The 19001-nt window shown below is 39.6% G+C and overlaps 1 protein-coding gene across 5 annotated transcripts in view; it reads right to left on the bottom strand.

Moving 5' to 3' along the window:
- WWC2 (WW and C2 domain containing 2) overlaps positions 1–19001 on the bottom strand; it is a 109902-nt gene that overhangs the window by 55826 nt on the left and 35075 nt on the right. For all 5 annotated transcript variants that reach the window (XM_067297936.1, XM_067297939.1, XM_067297938.1 and 2 more), the window contains exon 2: positions 13297–13406. In XM_067297936.1, coding sequence (XP_067154037.1) covers positions 13297–13406 — 110 coding nt within the window. The remainder of the gene's footprint in view (positions 1–13296; positions 13407–19001) is intronic.

The raw sequence follows: 19001 nt of genomic DNA, 5'->3' as shown, positions 1-19001 counted from the left end.
GTGCCACCAGCAGCCACCGAATAATCTTACAAGATTGGAAGGTCTCATCTTTGAGCATGTTGCAGGTAATTGCCTTGTAGGTTTTAAGTGAGGATTGCTCAACGTGCAGCCCAAAGACCAAACATAGCCTGCCGAGTCCTAAAAGGTGGCCTACAGATCCCCTGTCCTTGTGACTGCAGGACAAGGACAAAACTGATCAACAGCAGATTTTTTTTACTGCTGACAAATTCAATCAAACATTTCTTTTTGCCTCTCAAAGCTACATGCGCAACACAATACTATGATTACACGAGTTAACACCTTTTATATAGGTAGACAGTCATAAAACAAGCTAAACATGACCCTGCATTTTAAAAAGTGTATACAATAATTTCAGAATACAGAGGTTTGGGTAACTGCCTGTGTGGGTAAGCTGACTAGCCAAACTATTCTGAGACAACTCCATTTGAAGGTATTTTAGTCTAGAATAAATGCTCTGTTTAGAAAATACAGAATTACTTTAGAAAAAGCAAAAAATTACTGAAATGACTATTCCAGAATTGTTACCCTTCTCAATTTTCACCAACCAGAAAAGACCTTCTTATACTAAAAAAAAAAAAAAAAAAAAAAAAAGTCTTTTCTGCTGTATGTCTTCTCAAATATTGTGGTATAGAAAACTCAAAAAGCAAATCACTTGTTTGGCACATTGTTCATTTTATATATATTTTATGTATGTACACACACACACACGCATATATAGTAGCACCATATGCTTGCTCATTTAGAATTTTCAGTCTTCTGAATTTTAATCAGTAGGTTTACCCTGTAGAGGAAAAAAAACTTCAAAGACAGAGCTGAGGATAATATTCCTGGTACTACAATACTACATTTTGGAAAGTAAGTTCATTTGAACAAGCATATCTTGCAATAGCCAATACACTAATAAAAAAAATGCAGAGTTGTTCTTTCAAAAACAAATATTTATAATTCTCAGACTAAAGTTTCACAAAGATAAGGATTTTGTTCCTTGAAAAAGAATGTTTTAAGTATCTGGTGTTAAGGTCAAAGTTGCATATGCAAGAATATTATTGGGATAGTTACATGCACGTCACTGAGTAAGCAGCCTGCTGAAGATTTAATAATGAGATGTGAAGCCCTTCATCTTTAAACCAAAGACTAGGATTCAAACCACCAAAGACATCCAAATGTTTTCCTACCCTTGCTGTTCAACAGCTGATGTAAAATAAACTTAGGGGAGCTCTTTTTTTTTTTTTTTTTTTTTTTAAAGGTAGCTAAATGTTTCCATTGGTGACTGCAACAGGATGTCCTACTAGCTTGTCTGCAGCAGATACAAAGTATGCAACAAATACAGATTGTTAGCTAGACTGACAGTAAGATGTTATTTCCTCTGTTCAGGTGAAAAGCGAGCACTACTCACGAACACTGGAAAGCTCTAGGGTTGTATCTGTTCTAGCACAAGCTAACTGGGCTTTAATCACCAGGAGTAGAGAACAAAGAAATCCCCTCATCGTGATCTCTCCAACAATTTCTATATTACTAGACAGGTAAATTCAAGTGGTCAGTTGTTTCTTGCAGAGAAAATGAAGATACATTGGCCACCGTTTTCTGTTCACTTCTGTTTCACTTATATGTGAACAGAAAACACTTCCTTAAAAAAATGTATCTTCAAACAAGTAAGAGTAGTATATCAGGCTCTATAAAGAGCACTGCTTAGATTCAAAAAATTCGTTCTATGCTAACTGCCTCTGTTCAACCACAATGCAAAATAATGATCCACAATAACAAAATGCACATACCCCAAAATCTAATACTCATGTTACACGTTCCTAATTTGACTTGTTTTTAGCTTCATTCAGCAAACTCACTTGTGAATCAAAATTACTCAAATCTATTAAGAGATCTTGATTTAAAACTAATTAATTTAATTTTAAATAAATTACTGCAAGTGCATAGTTAATAAATTTATGAAAAATTACAAACAAGGCAATTTATTTCCTCCTAGTTTTAGAGATATGAGCAATTACCCACACTGGGGAGAAACCCTCTGAGACAGAAAGCACTTGAGGCCTGGTGCAGCGGAACTGCACAGCAGCAGGATGGTATGCTCCACCCAAGGACATTCCTGAATGCTGCAATTACCATACCCCTGTAACGTAAAAAAGCAGGCTGTGCTGGCTTTAACCATGATGCTATTAATGAAATACAATCTTCATGGCTAACTGCCAGCCAGGTTTGATGCACTTAAACTGAGCAATGTATTTGGCCCAAACAATAATTCAAAGCCAAAATACCAAGACTTTCTTTTACTGCCCTTGAAGCAAGTTCTAACCAAAAGAATAAACAAAACCTTTCAGGGCATAATATTACATGTGCCCTGTGTAATTATACATAAGAAATATATTATACATAGGATATTCAGGCACGTCAATTTTTTATGAGTTAATGTCAGATGTTATGTTCCTGTCTGCTATCAAGAAGCTCTGCCAAATTTTTTTTTTTTTAAAGTCTACTTTAACAGAAGGAAACTATTAACTTATCTGCAGTAGATCATATTTCTCTAAAATACATGAAATCAAAACCCCACTAGAAAATCCCACAGGGAAGGGAATGGCTCCCTGGCACCCTAGTACTAGAAATGAGAGAACTGGACATTTTTACTACAGGATTAACAATATGTGGAAGCAATAGTTTTTCCAGCATCTCTGCTTGTCAAACAAAATAGTAGTGTTGACCGGCTCTAGAATGACCCACATCTAAGCTATCCTCAGACAGATAGGTTGTATTTAGGCAACAGGGTTAGAGAACAAGTACTCTCAAGGGGTCCCACAAACAAAAATGCCACAGAGATGCTAGATTGCTACTTGAGAAGGACACAGCAAGAGGAGAAAACATTACGGGATTATATTTTTCACTTTTTCACTGTTGTCTGTTTAATCACATGCCCCTCTTATGGCTGTTGGTGAACGTAACAGAATCATCATCTCAGAAGAGAGGCCCATGGCCCGGTGCCCAAGGGCAACCAGCTGACCTTGGCTGGAAACGAGGGCCAGGCCCAAGACCTGCACAACAGTTGAGTGTGTGATGATGAGCCAAAGACCTGCCTGTTTGACTTTCCCCACTCATTTTCCCATTGCCGTGCTTGTACCTTGCACGCATCTGCAGCTCCGAGATTGAGCACCAGATGCAAGCGGTCAACCTGGTCTGTGAGAGAGGAAGGCCACAAGGCTGCACTGAACGACAGGCACACCTCCGAAGCACCATGCCCAGGAGGCGCACAAGAAGGCATACTGCCCACCAGCAGCTGCGTGGCTGCCCAGCTGCACACCCAACACACAGGCACAGCTCCTTCTAGGCAGCAGAGCAGGTTGCAGTGTCATGTCACAGCTGGAGCTGCCATAACAGCCCCCTGCTTTTTGTCAGTGGTTTCCCCTACCTGGTCTCTAACTCCACTCCCCAGTGTTACACAGTCACATTTTCTCTTCCAGACAGGCTCTGATGCCCACCCAACCCACCACAAAGCCTTCTCAACTCACTAGCCCCACCAGAACATTCGCTGGGCCAAAAAAATAACATAAAACCAAACACAGCATTTTCTGGCAGGTTAGGCTAGTTGTGCCAGGCTACTGAAGGTCTGATGAACGCAGAGACAGTATAAAGGAGGAAGAAGCACAAGCTGGGGAAGGATTTTTTGGAACAGCGGAAAGCCACCAGATCTACTCATTCATAGTATTAACCTTCTCCTTCACAGACCAACATAGGGAAAACTTAGGCAACTTGGCACAGAGGGCTTATATATGGAAAGCAGGAAGCCTCAAATCAGGAGAATTTCAGGAAGGCTTCCAGACCTGGAAACCAGGGCTACAGTGTAAGACAAGCAGTGACAAAACCGCAATAACTGAGCTGTGAAGAGGTAGTTTGACTGACACAGCAGTGTCACACACAACAGGTTGTGCTCTGGGCCGCGTCACGCCACTCAGCTAGATACTCCATGTCAGAGTGGCAGTTTCTCTTTCTGAAATATTATGTGATTAAAAGATAACTTTATTACACCTGACATCTCTGGTTATCTTGCATCATAATTACATGGCTACTACCTCCAATCACACAGAACTCCAACTTTAATAGAACAACACAGGCCTCAAAATCACCAAACCATTAACTGACTATACTCCAGGTTACCCCATCACTGGTGTTTCCCCTAAATCCCAGCGGCTGAAGAAAAGCATTCAAAATCAATCCAGATAGGTCTTTGTATAGTCCCCAATGCCTCTGCTGTATTAGGATTACATCCTACTCCACTTCACAAAAGCTGTTTCAAAAGACAGGATATCTGAAACAACACTCTATGTCATGTTGGGGGAAAGTCCCTGGAAAAAGCTGCAGTCAAGTGAAACTAGGGGAGCCATGGTGAAAGAGTATGAGGATTTCAGTGGCATCTTTTTACATATTAGAAGCACAGAGAAGTCTTAAGATGGAAAGCACAAAACCAACACCAACTCTTTGATATATAACATCAGAAGAGGAAAACTGGTGTCTGATTACAGAATAACGCAAGCTGGCTTAATGGTGGGTGGTGAAAGTAATTTTATAAATAGGATTGCATAAGCACTACGGATATGTTTATTCTATGCGTATACTCCATGTTTCTTAATAAACAAACTGGCTTTCAAATTTCCAGTATTTTTGCCTGTAATCAGACAAAAAAAAACAGGAAAAAAAGGAGTGCAAATATTACTTCATCGTATTTCAACTGGCATAACAAATGTTGCAGGCAACTCAGATGCAAGGATTAATGAACAATAAAGGAGGCAAACAGACGAGCACTAGTTTCAGGGAGAATAACAAAAAAATGTGACTAGACTGGCTTAAGGAATGCAGTCATTGTTTACATGCCAGAGGCCTTCTGAAACAGTTTTTTCTTTTATTCCTTTTTTCCCTTCCTCTTTCCCCTTTTTAAAATACTGACAATTCAAACTCAAATCATAAAAAAAGCAATTCCCACCTAAAACTTTAAGGAAGAACTCACACAGTAATATTAATATTGATGTATTTGTTCTATGGGTACTTTAAAACAATAGTGTATTACAGAGACAGCAGTTTCAATAAGACCACAGAGCCCTACAATATCACATACACTTTGGCTTCAGAATTACCTAAAACATTGTTGGACACTCAAAGAAAATCATGTTCTACTGCATAATAAGATAAAATATGAATTATGAAGAGAGACATGAAGAAAAATTAGGCTATTCAGGGTATGCCTCAAGTTCTCTACAGTTTGCTTCCTGCCACTGCCACTTGCCTTCTCTCTTCCAGACACCTTCCTCACTTTTCCATAAAATAATTCTGTGCTCGAATTTGAGAGAGAGAGAGAATGAGAACATCTTCCAGCTATACTAAATAAGCATGAGCAGATTTCCAAGAAATATTTATTCAGAAATTTTTACTAAGAAATATTGAACAACATGTTAGCCTTATGGCACACTGGTTTCCTCTAGACATTAGGTAACAATGACTATTTATCTCAGAGACAAGTGTGATAGAAATTCTGAGCATTTTGATCTACATTAGCCAGCCCTCAGTAGGTAGGTTATGTTCTACTGCTATGGCTGTCAGAATTATGATTCATATCCACAGGTATGATCTTTACATAAATTTTAAAAGTCATCAGGTGATCCTCCATCCAGAGCCTTCATTACCCTAGCCTTCTTCCTGTAGCCAGCATCAGATTACTCTAATCCCTTCCCACTATTATAGAGCTCTATAATGGCCAGAGAGCAGGAAAGTTTCCTAATTATAAATAAGATTCAAGATAAAACCTACTGCACTTGGATTTTGACCATGTATTCTTGCTGAACCCAAAGAATCTTTACAACTGGTCCCCAAATGCTTGCATGTCACCACTTTCTTAAAAGACTGATGGGTTGTGGGAACACATGGCACACACTTATGATCAAGAGATGCAGCTTTGCTCCCTGAAGCTAATGATAATTGCAGACTCATAGCAGGATTTTCAGATTTCTTCCCTCTCCAAGAATGCTATGTTACATACTTTCATAGATGCAGATGTACTAGAGTGTGAGGCTGGAGCAAAGACCAGCCAGTCTATCCACAAAAGTCCCCCTGTTAGATAAACCAGTCACACAGGCATAAGCTGGCATGAAAGCCTTAAAGACTATGACAAGGAATGGAGAACCTGTGGCTAAAACACTGTGTCAGAACTGTCAAACAGTGTAGGTAAATGACTAGGATTTTAAATTTTAGTAAAGAAGAAAATCAAGTGGGGAAACAGGAACCTCCAATGAATTCTAGTCTCAAACCAAGCAGATGCAAATTCCTACCTCTATACTTCCTGACCTTTTAGCATCATTCTGCCTCTTAATTTTCTTTTTCTTCATGGATGAATCAGCAGTAGAAAGCAGCCTCTGGGAAAGGACTGAAATGTGCAGGATAGGGAGCAGGGAGAACAATTATCATATTAAACACAAAGTAAAGAATGGCAGAAAGAAAGTGGATGAATTACAGCTAGGTTAGGAGTAGCTATTCCCTCCTATCTTTATCTTTTAAATACTGTTACCCTGTTCCTTTCTATAATACCCTTGTCACCAAACAGTGCCAACAGCACCGTACTTGTTTTATAAGTTAACTACACCAATGCCATGAAGAAGAAAACCTCTTGCCTGGTTATTCCTGAGCCTGAAAATAAGAACTGGAAGTCAAGGAGATGACTTGTTTAGGAATATGTCAGGCTCTGAAAGCAAGGAAGAACATGTCTCCCAGTCCAGGATCCTCTCAGACTATTCATACCAAGTCAAAAACAGAAGTCTTTCAAATAAGCAGAGGTCTTGCAGAGGATTTAGAATCACAACCTTTATTCTCTGAATCCAGTAAATTGTCAGAATGTAAAGGAAACTAGCCTGTTGAGCGCTGTTAGTAATATTTCTGGAAATGAACTAGTCATATTACAAGATAATCTCTCAAATTTCAAGCATTTGAGAACACAAATCAGAATCTTAACACTTCAATGCAAAATTAATGCTTACTGTAATAATACACTGATATCTCTAATAGCGTTAAGGCAAATCAAAATTTGGTCATAGACTAATATATTTCTGCACAATCTACACTCGCTAGCTTGTTGTTGTTGTTGTTGTTGTTCTCTGACTTTAGACCCGGAGGTCAGTCATCCGACCCTATCCAGAAACAAATCAAAAGTCACCATAAGATGCAGATTCAGTTAAAAAAAAAAATGGCAGTATGGTGCTGCTATTTGGCAGTACTACAGTTGAAGAACAATCTTGCTGATCACAAAGAGCTGTACCAAGGACTTCTCTTATCATGCTTCCTTCCAAACTGAAAACACAAACCCACTGACTGAAGTTCAACTATTTATTCATGATAAAAAAAGTCTACCTTAGAGTAATCCCCATAGACAGTAGCTTTTGAGAAATTTTCTAAACATATAATTCTAAATAATTTTACTTCTAAAGTAGAAGTCTAATTAATTGAAAATTAAAAAAAAAAACCCAAAACATAGAAAACAAACAGCTGCTAGACCTTGACAGGCCACAGTTAAAATTGAAGAACAAAAACACCCAAAACCAAATTACGGTTCTCAGTGAGGAGGCCTGAATTTACTACCAATTACAGCAACTATCGCTTAATACTGTATTAAATCAGCAAAATCACAAATTGATGTCATGGTAAATGGCACATTTACTAATTGTTTATATTAGGCTGAAAGTAAAAGCTGTTCAAAAAAGCTAGTATCATACTTAAAAAAAAAAAAAAAAAGTTTTATAGTGATGGGAGCTCACAAAATTCAAGGAATAAAGTCCAAAATATAAATTAGCAAAGCATAAATTTACATAAAGGTATTAAAAAACACAACAACACTACCATTTTGCAACTATATACATGCTATTTACATAGTATGTAAATGAAGCATCTCATAAAATATCTTCAAGATTAGCCACAAAACATCTTAAAACATAAACAGTTTCCTTTATGGGTCAAATGAAGTAAGAAAACAAACCAAAAACCCCTCTTAAGTATTTTTTGGTTTGACAGTAAGATTACTCATGTAGCTGTTTACAGTGGTTTCATCAGGAAAACTGTGGATCTTCCCTACCCTCCTGACAATAAAAAGCAGTTAGGAACTAAAGCACGTCCTATTTGTTTGAGAAGTTTGATTTTGTTGTAAAAAGAGTAAGATTAAAAAAAAACAAAAAACCCTCAACACACCCATTTGATGCATTCCTAGCAGTAAATAAATAATAAGACAGACAGAGAGCCCAGTCTAAGTTAAGTTGATTCACATTGGCAAAATTTCTTATACACAATACTGATTTTCATTCAGTTCCAATTACTTCAGATTAATCTCTTACTATATAATCCTGATACCGACAATAAGGTCTTCCACCTATCTAGTGTACCTCTGCATTATTTGAAATTTTAGGCTTTTGTTTTATATCTTGACAGATCTAAGCACAAAACTTCCAGGCAGGAATTAGGTTTGCAGACACCTGGCCACCCATTAAGAACTAAGATAGAAAAGAAATCTAGAAGTGTACAAACAGGTATCATTTCTTAAACACCCAAATAAAGAGTTCATAATATCCAAAACACAGCTTTATGTTGCTGTCGTAGATGCACTAATTACAGATGCCATATAAAAAACTACACAAAAATAGGCTGACTGTTTCCTAGCTTCACAATCTGAGATGTCATTCATTCAAGAAAGCAAAGGGACAACATAGTCAACAAATCTAATTTACTTATTTCAGTGAAAGTTGCAGGTACTGTAGGCCCATACCCTTCAGCATCTAAAATCTGCAAACAAGCATGCTTACAGTCTGAAAGTCTGCAACACTGGCCATCCTCACACTTGAGCTCCCCAACCCAGCCCATGGTTCCCCACACAAGAAACAGCTTCAGTGCCTAAAACAACTCCCCCCCTCCACACTTGCCCTCCATCACCACCTACGCCCTCCCCATCTGAGGCCCCCCAAGCTCTCAGGACCTCCTTACCACCTTCCTTCTGGCCCTAAAGAAACAGATTTCACTCTACAGGTTCTCTCTCTTCTTGCTCCCAAGCCCTTCCACCGCTGTTCGCCAATACGCATCCCACGCGGCGATGCCAACAAGAGCCGAGGCGGCTGGGGGAAGGAAGGAAGGGGAGGGGGAACGGCAGCACACACACCTCAGGAAGCACAATGCTTCCCACCATCCTTGTTCACTACACGCACATTGTGCCGACACAGCGCAGGGGCAGGAACCAGAGCAGGCAGCGACTACCTTCAGCTGCCACTGCCATCTAAGAAGTGCACGTGGAAACCACAGCCTCAAAATCAAAACTACCTCCTGACAAGCAGGTGCAGGGTTTGACAGTTCAAGGCTGTAGTTTCAAAACACTTAACCAGCGCTACTGCAATTGGCTGCTGTCCCCCGTTGCCTTCCACCCGACTTTGATACACCTGTATTATTCCTACCCCCAGGTCACCTTACCTCCCTTACTTGCATAAATAGGAGTGTGGAAAGGAGAACAAATAGTGACTTTTTTTCCATGCCGGATTAGATTCCACTCAAATCAGCTCCCCGATCTGATTCACTGTCTGGCCAGGCAAATGTTCACGCCAGTATTAGCAAAAATATTTCAGGGACAGAATAAAAGGCCAGAGGTAGAAATAGAGCAGGACCATTTATTTCAGAGATTATATCAGCTTAAAAGTGTTTGCAAATCCAAGCAATACCAGCATAATCCTGGCATAAATACCAGCAATTACCAGCATAAGTATTTTCATCTTAACCACCTGAAGTCTGATATCAAAAATCCTGCAGAAGAATTTGGAAAATGCAAAAGTGATGACTTTGCCTTTAAATACATGAAATGAAGTAGAATAATAAGTTTGGGTTATTTCTGGCATTGCTTAAGTTCCTAACCATGTTATTCATTAAAGTTAGTAAAGGTTAGCAAATTAGACATCTAAAGAGGATGAACACACAAGTACAGCTACGCAATGAGCATTATAAGAGTGAACAGCACAAGCTAAAATCTTTGGACTCTCCTGAAGGAGAGAGCCTGCAAGAAAGGAACTCCTCAGTCCCTGGTCACCAAATAACATCTCTTCAGGCAGCCCTCTGACAAAAGGTGCTACTGAACAACAAGCTAAGCATTTAGGTCCTTACGGTATTAGCTACCCACATCATATGCATGTTCTGCCTTGACAGATGGCCTGTAATCTTGTCTCCCTCGAAGCTGAAAGCATCACATTAAACTCCTAATTGGAGTAATATATTCATAAAATAATGACCTCAGTCAGTGTTTCTCAAAGTGGGCTGCATCATCCTCCATTTCACTTGCTGGAAAGCAGCTCTGCAGAGAAGGACCTGGGGGTCCAGGTGGACAAGTTGACCACGAGCCAGCAACGCGCCCTGGGACAAAGAAGGCCAATGGTATCCTGGGCTGCATTAGGGAAAGCGTTGCCAGCAGGTCGAGGCAGGTGATCTTTCTCCTCTACCCAGCCCTCGTGACGGCACATCTGGAGTGCTGGGTCCAGTGCTGGGTTCCCCAGTACAAGAGAGACATAGACATACTGGAATGAGGCCAATGAAGGGCCACTAAGATGATTAAGGGACTGAAGCATCTCTCATATGAGAAAAGACTGAGGAAACAGTCCCAGGACTGTTGAATCTGGAGAAGAGAAAACTGAAGGGAGAATCTTACCAAAGCATATAAATATCTGGAGGGAGGGTGTAAAGAGAACAGGGGCAGACTCTTTTCAGTGGTGTCCAGTGACAGGACAAGAGGCAACGGGCACAAACTGAAACACAGGAAGTTCTGTCTGAACACAAGGAAAAACTCTTTTACTGTGTTTTTTTTTTTTTCCTAATTATTTATCATCATTAGTGATCTCTATACTATGTATTTCAGCAGCAACACGTGCACCCCAGTCAAGTGAACTAAAAGTTGTAATCTCCACATTTGGCATGTCAGACAAATGACCTGCTTATAATACACTTAGGAAGGTTACCTCCCAGCAGCTCAGAGTGCTCTCACCAAAACACTGTGCAAAATACCGAGCACAGAGCTAAAACATACTGCTTTCCAAAATAAGAAGTCTCACCAAGATTGCTACAAAGCAACACATATTAATATAACAGGAGCCAAATACACTACCAAATGATGGGTGAAAACCACTAACTATACCAAAGCCCAAACTATACTTTTGTCCTCCATAATGCATATTAACCAAATAGAAACAAACACCTAGCTAGCCATACTTGTTTGTTCCAGCCAGACAAATGTGTATAGATGAATATACACAATTCTTCTCTATTAAGCGGAAGTCTCACTGCTTGCACTATATTAGAATTTTCACGAGAATTTGGAGACCATGCTATCCAAGCCTCAACACTCTACACATGTGAAGCAGAACTTGACCCATAAATAGCTTATAACATCCAGAAAGTCTTCTTCAATGCACAGAAATGGCTTTTAACGCAGAGAAAATATTTAATCTTTCTAAAAAACAAGCAACAAAACTACAAGGCTGAGGTTTTTAGAACTGACTAGAAATTTTGAGTGTCTGTGGAATACAAGAGCATGATTACCAGAGCAGTGATCCGAAAGCGCTTTCAAAACACCCCAAAACACTGATCATCTATTTTAAAATTCTGTATTTTGAAGCTTTATAATTTTAACCCAAAGCAAAAAAAAGAAGTTAATGACAAGTTTTCTCTCAGAATAGCATTTATTTTCAGAGACAAATCCTTTTCTTTCTTGAGCCTTTGAGTTCAGTCAAGTATGTCCCTATTTTTTCCAGTTCAGAAATGTTTAAGTCACAATAATACCACATGTAAGATCAGTGGACTCTCATTGTTCTTCCAGTAAACAGGACTTTAAAACCCAAAATGAGGTTATTGGATGGGATTCAGTTCAAGATTAAGATTAGGTGTCTACCTGAAGGTGTCTGACAAGCACAGTAGATATTGAAATTCCTATTCTAGTTAACAGAGTTCCAGTCCAAGCCAACCAGTAGAGCTTAAATCAGCTCCTCTTAGAAGCAGACACCCAGCCAGTCAGCTAAATCACACTTTACACTACATTAACTGTATTGACTAGATCGCTATTCACTATAATAGGAGCTCAGACATCCCAGACTTGATTCAGGTGCCCGTACCTTTGGGGTAACTGTGGAGTAACCGTGGAGTAACCAGCCTCATCTCCAGCTCTTGTTCCAGAAGACCACTGGTCCTTCACCATCCCTGCGCTGTATCTACTGACCTTGTGCATTTGTCTCTGCTAAACTAAAGCATTTCAAATGGCTATAGATACCTATGCTTAGGTAACTACACAGTGCTGCTAGCAGAGATGCAGGCACCTCCACTCAGGTACTGATCTCAAACAGAATCCCTCCTATGTTACTGAAGGTAATTTCTGACAAAACAGAGAAAGGTATCAACCAATATGCAGTGACAAAAAAAAAAAAAAAAAAAAGACAGAAGTGCTTTCAGGAGAAGGTTAATTTAAATAAGCCTAACACATGTATTTCAAAAAAAATTTTTTTATAGTTTTGTATGGTTAGGCATAATTCTCATGCAATTAGGAATATACATAGAAATAGATCCTGTCATCTTGTACCAGTAGATTTTCTTGTGAGCCTTTTGAAGCCAATAATGTTATATCAAAAGACAAATTTTCCCCAACATTTTGATTCCCCATTCCCTTTCCAATTATTACAGAATACAGCAGTATTTACAGCTGGGAATGTATTCTACAATATGTTGTACTTAGAATTACAATACATTTGTCAGATCTCATATACAAATTACATCAAATAAACCTCCTTACTCCATTCTAGCTAAACTACAATAGCTCCATTCAGTGGTTAGATTTAAGCCAATTTCCGTTACTCATATCTAACTATCTCCATCAGTGTGCATTTCTGAATATTTAAAAATCACCAAACATCCTATACTTTATAGATACCAACAGATGTAAACTATCTTTATTTACTGTACATTACATGGACTTCTTCTGCAGAAAAAGATAAGAGTCACGTGCATAATTTTGAGTCAGCTTCAATACATCTGCAACCATCCCCAGCAAGCCTGTGCACACAGGATAATTTGCCTATTGAACAACAGGAATTGTTGCTATAACTAAAATTCTCTTGCAAGAAATCTTTACCTACTCCTACTCTAGTTCATGAGCCTATTTAGGAGCTTGTCAGAAAAGCCTAATCTAGATGAGCTTTTTTATATAATCAATACAGTGAATAGAAAAATACTTACGGTTGACATGATCAATATAGTAGACACCAATCTGAGGATCGTATGCAGCTTCCCATCCCCAAGGCAGTTCATCCCCAACACAATCCGCGAATGACAAGGGTTTCGTTAACCTAAAAAGAAATAAATGAGTTAGAACTATAGGTTTTCTCTTCCCTACATATCTGTTTGTTATTTGTATTAATTCTTATTGTGACAAATACTAAAGAAGGAGTTTATCAGATAGCAGTGACAAAAGAGAATAAGTTTTTTCTCAATGTTTAAGCTCTTAATTTTCTTTCCCCCATTCCATCCTTCTGAATTTATTAACTCCAAGAACATTAAATAAATTATTGCAAACATTTTCCTGTACGAGAAAATTTGCTGCAACATCTTCCATATCTGACAGTAATTAAACAATAACTAATAGGTTGCAAACATGCAGCTGACAAAACAGAAATTAGAACATAGGTTTAACTTAGAAATCATTGACCCACAAATAAACCATTATTAACGTTATTATTGATGGATCTGACCCATCAATTCCTTAAGTAGGAATAAACTATAAACTAGGGTTGCAGAAATTACAAAGAACCAACAGGGACAAAGCTCTTACATTCCAAAATTTCTGCAGAGGGGGGACAGATTTAATCTTTAAATCACAAACATGTCTCCACTTCCTCATATTTATCCAAACAAAGTTCATAATGTAATCACATGAACATACTTAATATAAAGTTTCTAAACAAATTCAGAAACATAAGGCAAATTTGCTAGCTTATTGGCTATTATAAACTGCTGCGCAAGACCTGTAAACTTAAACACAATGAAAAAATGTTAGAAAATGCAAGTGAGATCACCAACATGAAATTACATCTGGGTCACTATGGATTACAAGGCAGTTCAGAAGAAAAAAAACTAAAAAACCAAAAACACACACACACAAAAATTGTGAGAAAAGTTCTTTTAATTGGAAGAGGTGATCATGAAACTGGCCAGCCACAGTCACTTTTCTCAGTACAATGAAGAAAATTAGCTTCTGTGGTACCTATTTTCCTTCTTTTCAAACCAAACCCAGTATGTCTATGCTGTCTCACCTTCAAAGTCCAAGAGTTTCCAGGTAGGAACATCTCAGAAAAAAAATGACTGTAAGCTTTGAGGCCAGACACGGCAGGAACTCATGGTGTATATATTAAGAATTTCAAGCACCCTTTTCCACAATTTGCTTTTCCTAATGCAAATATTGTAAAGTCATTAAAAACACAGATAAACAAAATAATAAAGAGGATGTTTTTCTTCAAAGGGGTAGTCTTCTCACAAAAGGTCTTTGGCTCAAAAGCCAAGAGAGCACCAGTGCAATAACAGCATATATTCCATACGTAAAAGAAAAAAAGAGGAGAAAAAGAAATTGGAAAAAAAAGCCAAATTACATAAAGTATCTGATGTAAAACCCACCTATTGGAAAATACATGAAAAACATTTTTTAAAAGTTGTACACGCTGTACCAGGGAAGCTGCACATCCAAAAAATTACTTCCTTTTCTAAAGGATACCTTAAATGGACACGATCCTCCCCTCCACATTAGGACACAGGAGAGGACACCCCACTGAGGCTAACAGGGTAAGCTCCCCACCGAACTCCAGGGAAAGACCCGTTATCCAGAAGGGCCGTAGCTCTCGTGGGGCAGCCCAAGCCTATAGCTTAATGCCCTCCCACTGTTGACATACATTTTTAAATCCAGACATGGCGCTGCTCTGAGTGAGGCTGTTGCAAGCAGCAGCAGCCTGGCCTGGTCACCCCACTCCTCGTCCTCGCTTCCCTCTCAGTGCAGCAGCTGGGCCGGCCGCCAGGCCAACAGCACAGCAGCCCTTGCCCAGCACTGCCATGTCAAACACACCTGCCCAAATGCTACCTTCTTAATCATTACCAGCATCACAGCAAAGATTACTGGTTTGTTTGCAAATAGTAACAGCTAGACAGCATGAGGTGAATCTTAGGAAAGCAAGAAGCCTTTTAAAGCCAGGATAATGCACACAATCAGAGCACCTTCTGATTAGCTTCAGCCAGGCTGCCCGCGGCGCACAGGGCCAACAGCGGAGGGAAGGCAGGGTGCCTACACTACAGAGTTCCCAGGCCATTACTCAGAGGAAGCACCGATCACGTAAAATCAACAACTCTTTAGTGAGTTTGGTTAGTCATGTGGACCAGTGCCAACTACCAGGGAGCATCTTGCTGTAAAGGAAGTCCTGCCTCAAGTTAGAATACCCTTTTAGATTTTCATAAAACATTTCTTAAACTACATAAAAATAAAAGAGAGCTCAACTTCATCTTTAGCTTTAATGATATTAATACAGATACAAGTCTCAGAGTTCAAGTCAAAAATACTTGAAATGCAATATAGCAGAGTAGGGATCACAACAAACTAGTATAAACATACACAGATGGCCTCTAATAAGTTCAATTAAAACTCTGCGTAAGTGTTTAATACTTTCAAAGGGATACAACACAACTAGCCACAATCACAAAAAGTGATTTTTTTTAAACCACCTCTACAGGAAGGATATAATCCCAAGTACTATCCTGACTTTTCATCTGCACGCCACACCAATTTTATTTTTAAGCAAATATTGACTTATTTCTATTATAGGTCATTCTACAGGTCAGACCTACAGAGCAGAATGACTCCAGAATGATGATAATTCATCCACTCTGGTCAGTTGGATGTTCTACCCAGCTGTCATCACCTTTCAGAAGTGAGGCACCATGAGAATGAATAGCAGCTGTCTTCTCTTGCCAGACACTCAATAAATTAAAGCAACACTAAAGGACAGAGGAAAAGTACTTGGGTGACCCGCTCTAGGCCTTAAACAAAAACAGAAGAAAGAGGGAGACAAACAGGCAGATGTACGTAAGTACAGCAGAGAGGACAAATTCTGCTCTGCTGGATCATGCTACACATCACAGCCTTAAGATTTGAACTATGTTAGAAGAAATGTTCCTGAGTAGATTTTTAAAACATGACAAAGGTTGTGCATTTCAAGATCACAATTACTTAACAGTGTTACATCTCAACCCTCTCTCATTTGTTCCAGCCTTTTGATAGCACAAGCTTTTTGAGCCAGACCCTGGCTTTTACAATTGAGCAGCAATCAGTCTGGTTTCAGCCCTCAGAACTGTCCCAACATAAATATTTTCTTGTAAGAGAAAGGTTGGAAACAAAGAGATATGAGACATAACTGGAAAGGAAATAATACCTGAAAGGAAGGACTGAAGGCTTTCGATACTGTCCCCCATAACATCCTCATAGGTAAGCTCAGGAAGTGTGGGCTGGATGAGTGGACATTGAGGTGGATTGAGAACTGGCTGAATGGCAGAGCTCAGAGAGTTGTGATCAGCAGCACAGAGTCTACTTGGAGGCCTGTAGCTAGCGGTGTCCCCCAGGGGTCAGTACTGGCTCCAGTCTTGTTCAACTTCTTCATCAATGACCTGGATGAAGGGACAGAGTGCACCCTCAGCAAGTTTGCTGAAGATGATACCAAACTGGGAGGAGTGGCCGATACACCAGAGGGCTGTGCTGCCATTCAGAGAGACCTGGACAGGCTGGAGAGGTGGGCGGAGAGGACCCTCATGAAGTTCAACAAAGACAAGTTCAGGGTCCTGCACCTGGGGAGGAACAACCCCATGCACCAGTACAGGTTGGGGGTTGACCTGCTGGAAAGCAGCTCTGCCGAGAAGGACCTGGGAGTGCTGGTGGACACCAAGTTAAGCATGAGGCAGCAATGTGCCCTTGTGGCCAAGAAGGCCAATGGTATCCTGGGGTGCATCAGGAAGAGTGTTGCCAGCAGGTCGAGGGAGGTGATTCTCCCCCTCTACTCAGCCCTGGGGAGGCCACATCTGGAGTACTGCGTCCAGTTCTGGGCTCCCCAGTACAAGAGGGATGTGGCACTACTGGAGCAAGTCCAGTGAAGGGCTACAAAGATGACAGGGGACTGGAGCATCTCTCTTATGAGGAAAGACTGAGAGAGCTGGGCCTGTTTAGCTTGGAGAAGAGAAGGCTGAGAGGAGATCTTATTAACGTGTACAAGGATCTGAAGGGAGGGTGTCAAGAGGATGGGGCCAGACTCTTTTCAGTGGTGCCCAGTGACAGGACGCGAGGCAACGGGCACAAACTGAAACACAGACAATTCCATCTGAACATGAGGAAAAACTTCTTCACTGTGAGGGTGACAGAGCACTGGAACAGGTTGCCCAGAGAGGTTGTGGAGTCTCCTTCTCTGGAGATATTCAAAATCTGCCTGGACGCAATCCTGTGCAATGTGCTCTAGGTGACCCTGCTTGAGCAGGGGGGTTGGACTAGATGATCTCCAGAGGTCCCTTCCAACCTCAGCGATTCTGTGATTCTGTGAAGGAATCTCACCTGTGTGAGGATCATCATCTGTGACATAACAACATATGATAGGCAGATCCCCCTCGCATTCATTAACCATCACCCAAGAAAAATGAGGTTTATTGCACCATAATAGAGTATTAAATGTTGTGTTTCAGGACACTGATGTTCTCAGATAGTTTGTAATACTACTTTGGTTTGTGGTTATGAATTTGCAGGTTCTTAAAAGATTGTGTATATTGAAAAAAGGAAGGATGCCTTAAAAGTCCACATTTAGTATAGTGTGAAGTTTAATTAGTTAACAAAACACTTTTTTAATTGATATTCATTTAGCTCAAATATTCTCACATATGGGCATTATTATCTTTGCGGGGGGGGGGTGGTGTTCAACCCTATAAATTCCAGGCAAGTGAAGACTAATTTATCAGCTTTTAGCTCATATATAACATTTTTTATTTTCTCAACACTATGTTGCTGCAACACTCCATTTCAGCATATGGGTTGAAGTGTACTCTCAGGACTGAGAGAACAAGTGGATGCATGTAACAAGAAGTAGATACTCATAAAAGAATCAAGGAGCATTCTCTAATTCCATTACATAAACAGCATATAATTAGGCTATCACCAATTACTTCACAGATGCCCTGGGAAACCTAGGAGACAAATACATCTTGCAAATTGAGAAGCTGCACTACCATCTCAAATCCATATTTTTCTTTATAGTTTTCAAAATATAGTTAGCTAAGTCTTTAAAATGAAAAGTAGATTTTGCAGTGATATGTGCATTACCATGAACAGTCACTACTGCACTATCTGCAGTCATGCCTATAAGAATAAGGCTGTATATGTATCTAAGGTTAACGATGTTATAAATGGAAACATAACTACTTATGGACTGTCAAAGCTATATAGTTTCATTTGGACCAGTTTGCATACTCTCTTGCTTAATGTAGTACCTTCTAGACCACAAAAATATTTGGAAGGCAAGTTTTTCTCTAAGTTCAGGTCCAAGAAAAATGAGACATTTACTGCATATACTAGTGAATGTTGTCTCTGTGTCAAGACACAGACAACCTATGGTATTCCATACTTCTTTGACCTATGATTATCAATGTACATGTTCTTAAAAATGTATACACATGTATACATACACACACACACATTTTTCAACACATTATTCCATGCAAGAAGGAAAACTTAGTTCTGTTGCATTCCTTTTCTGATTCCTTTTTTCTCCAAAATCTATCTAGGACAAAATCAATTACAACACTGAAGCAGAGGTTACCCATAGTGTGATTAAGACTCTGCCTTTCCAACAGAGAACTCTGGACTTTGTTTTTTG

The sequence above is a fragment of the Apteryx mantelli genome, chromosome 5, assembly GCF_036417845.1.
Source record: "Apteryx mantelli isolate bAptMan1 chromosome 5, bAptMan1.hap1, whole genome shotgun sequence".
In the NCBI taxonomy this organism is placed as follows: domain Eukaryota; kingdom Metazoa; phylum Chordata; class Aves; order Apterygiformes; family Apterygidae; genus Apteryx; species Apteryx mantelli.
Note: the sequence above shows the minus strand (reverse complement) of the source record. Positions and strands in the feature narration are given on the sequence as shown.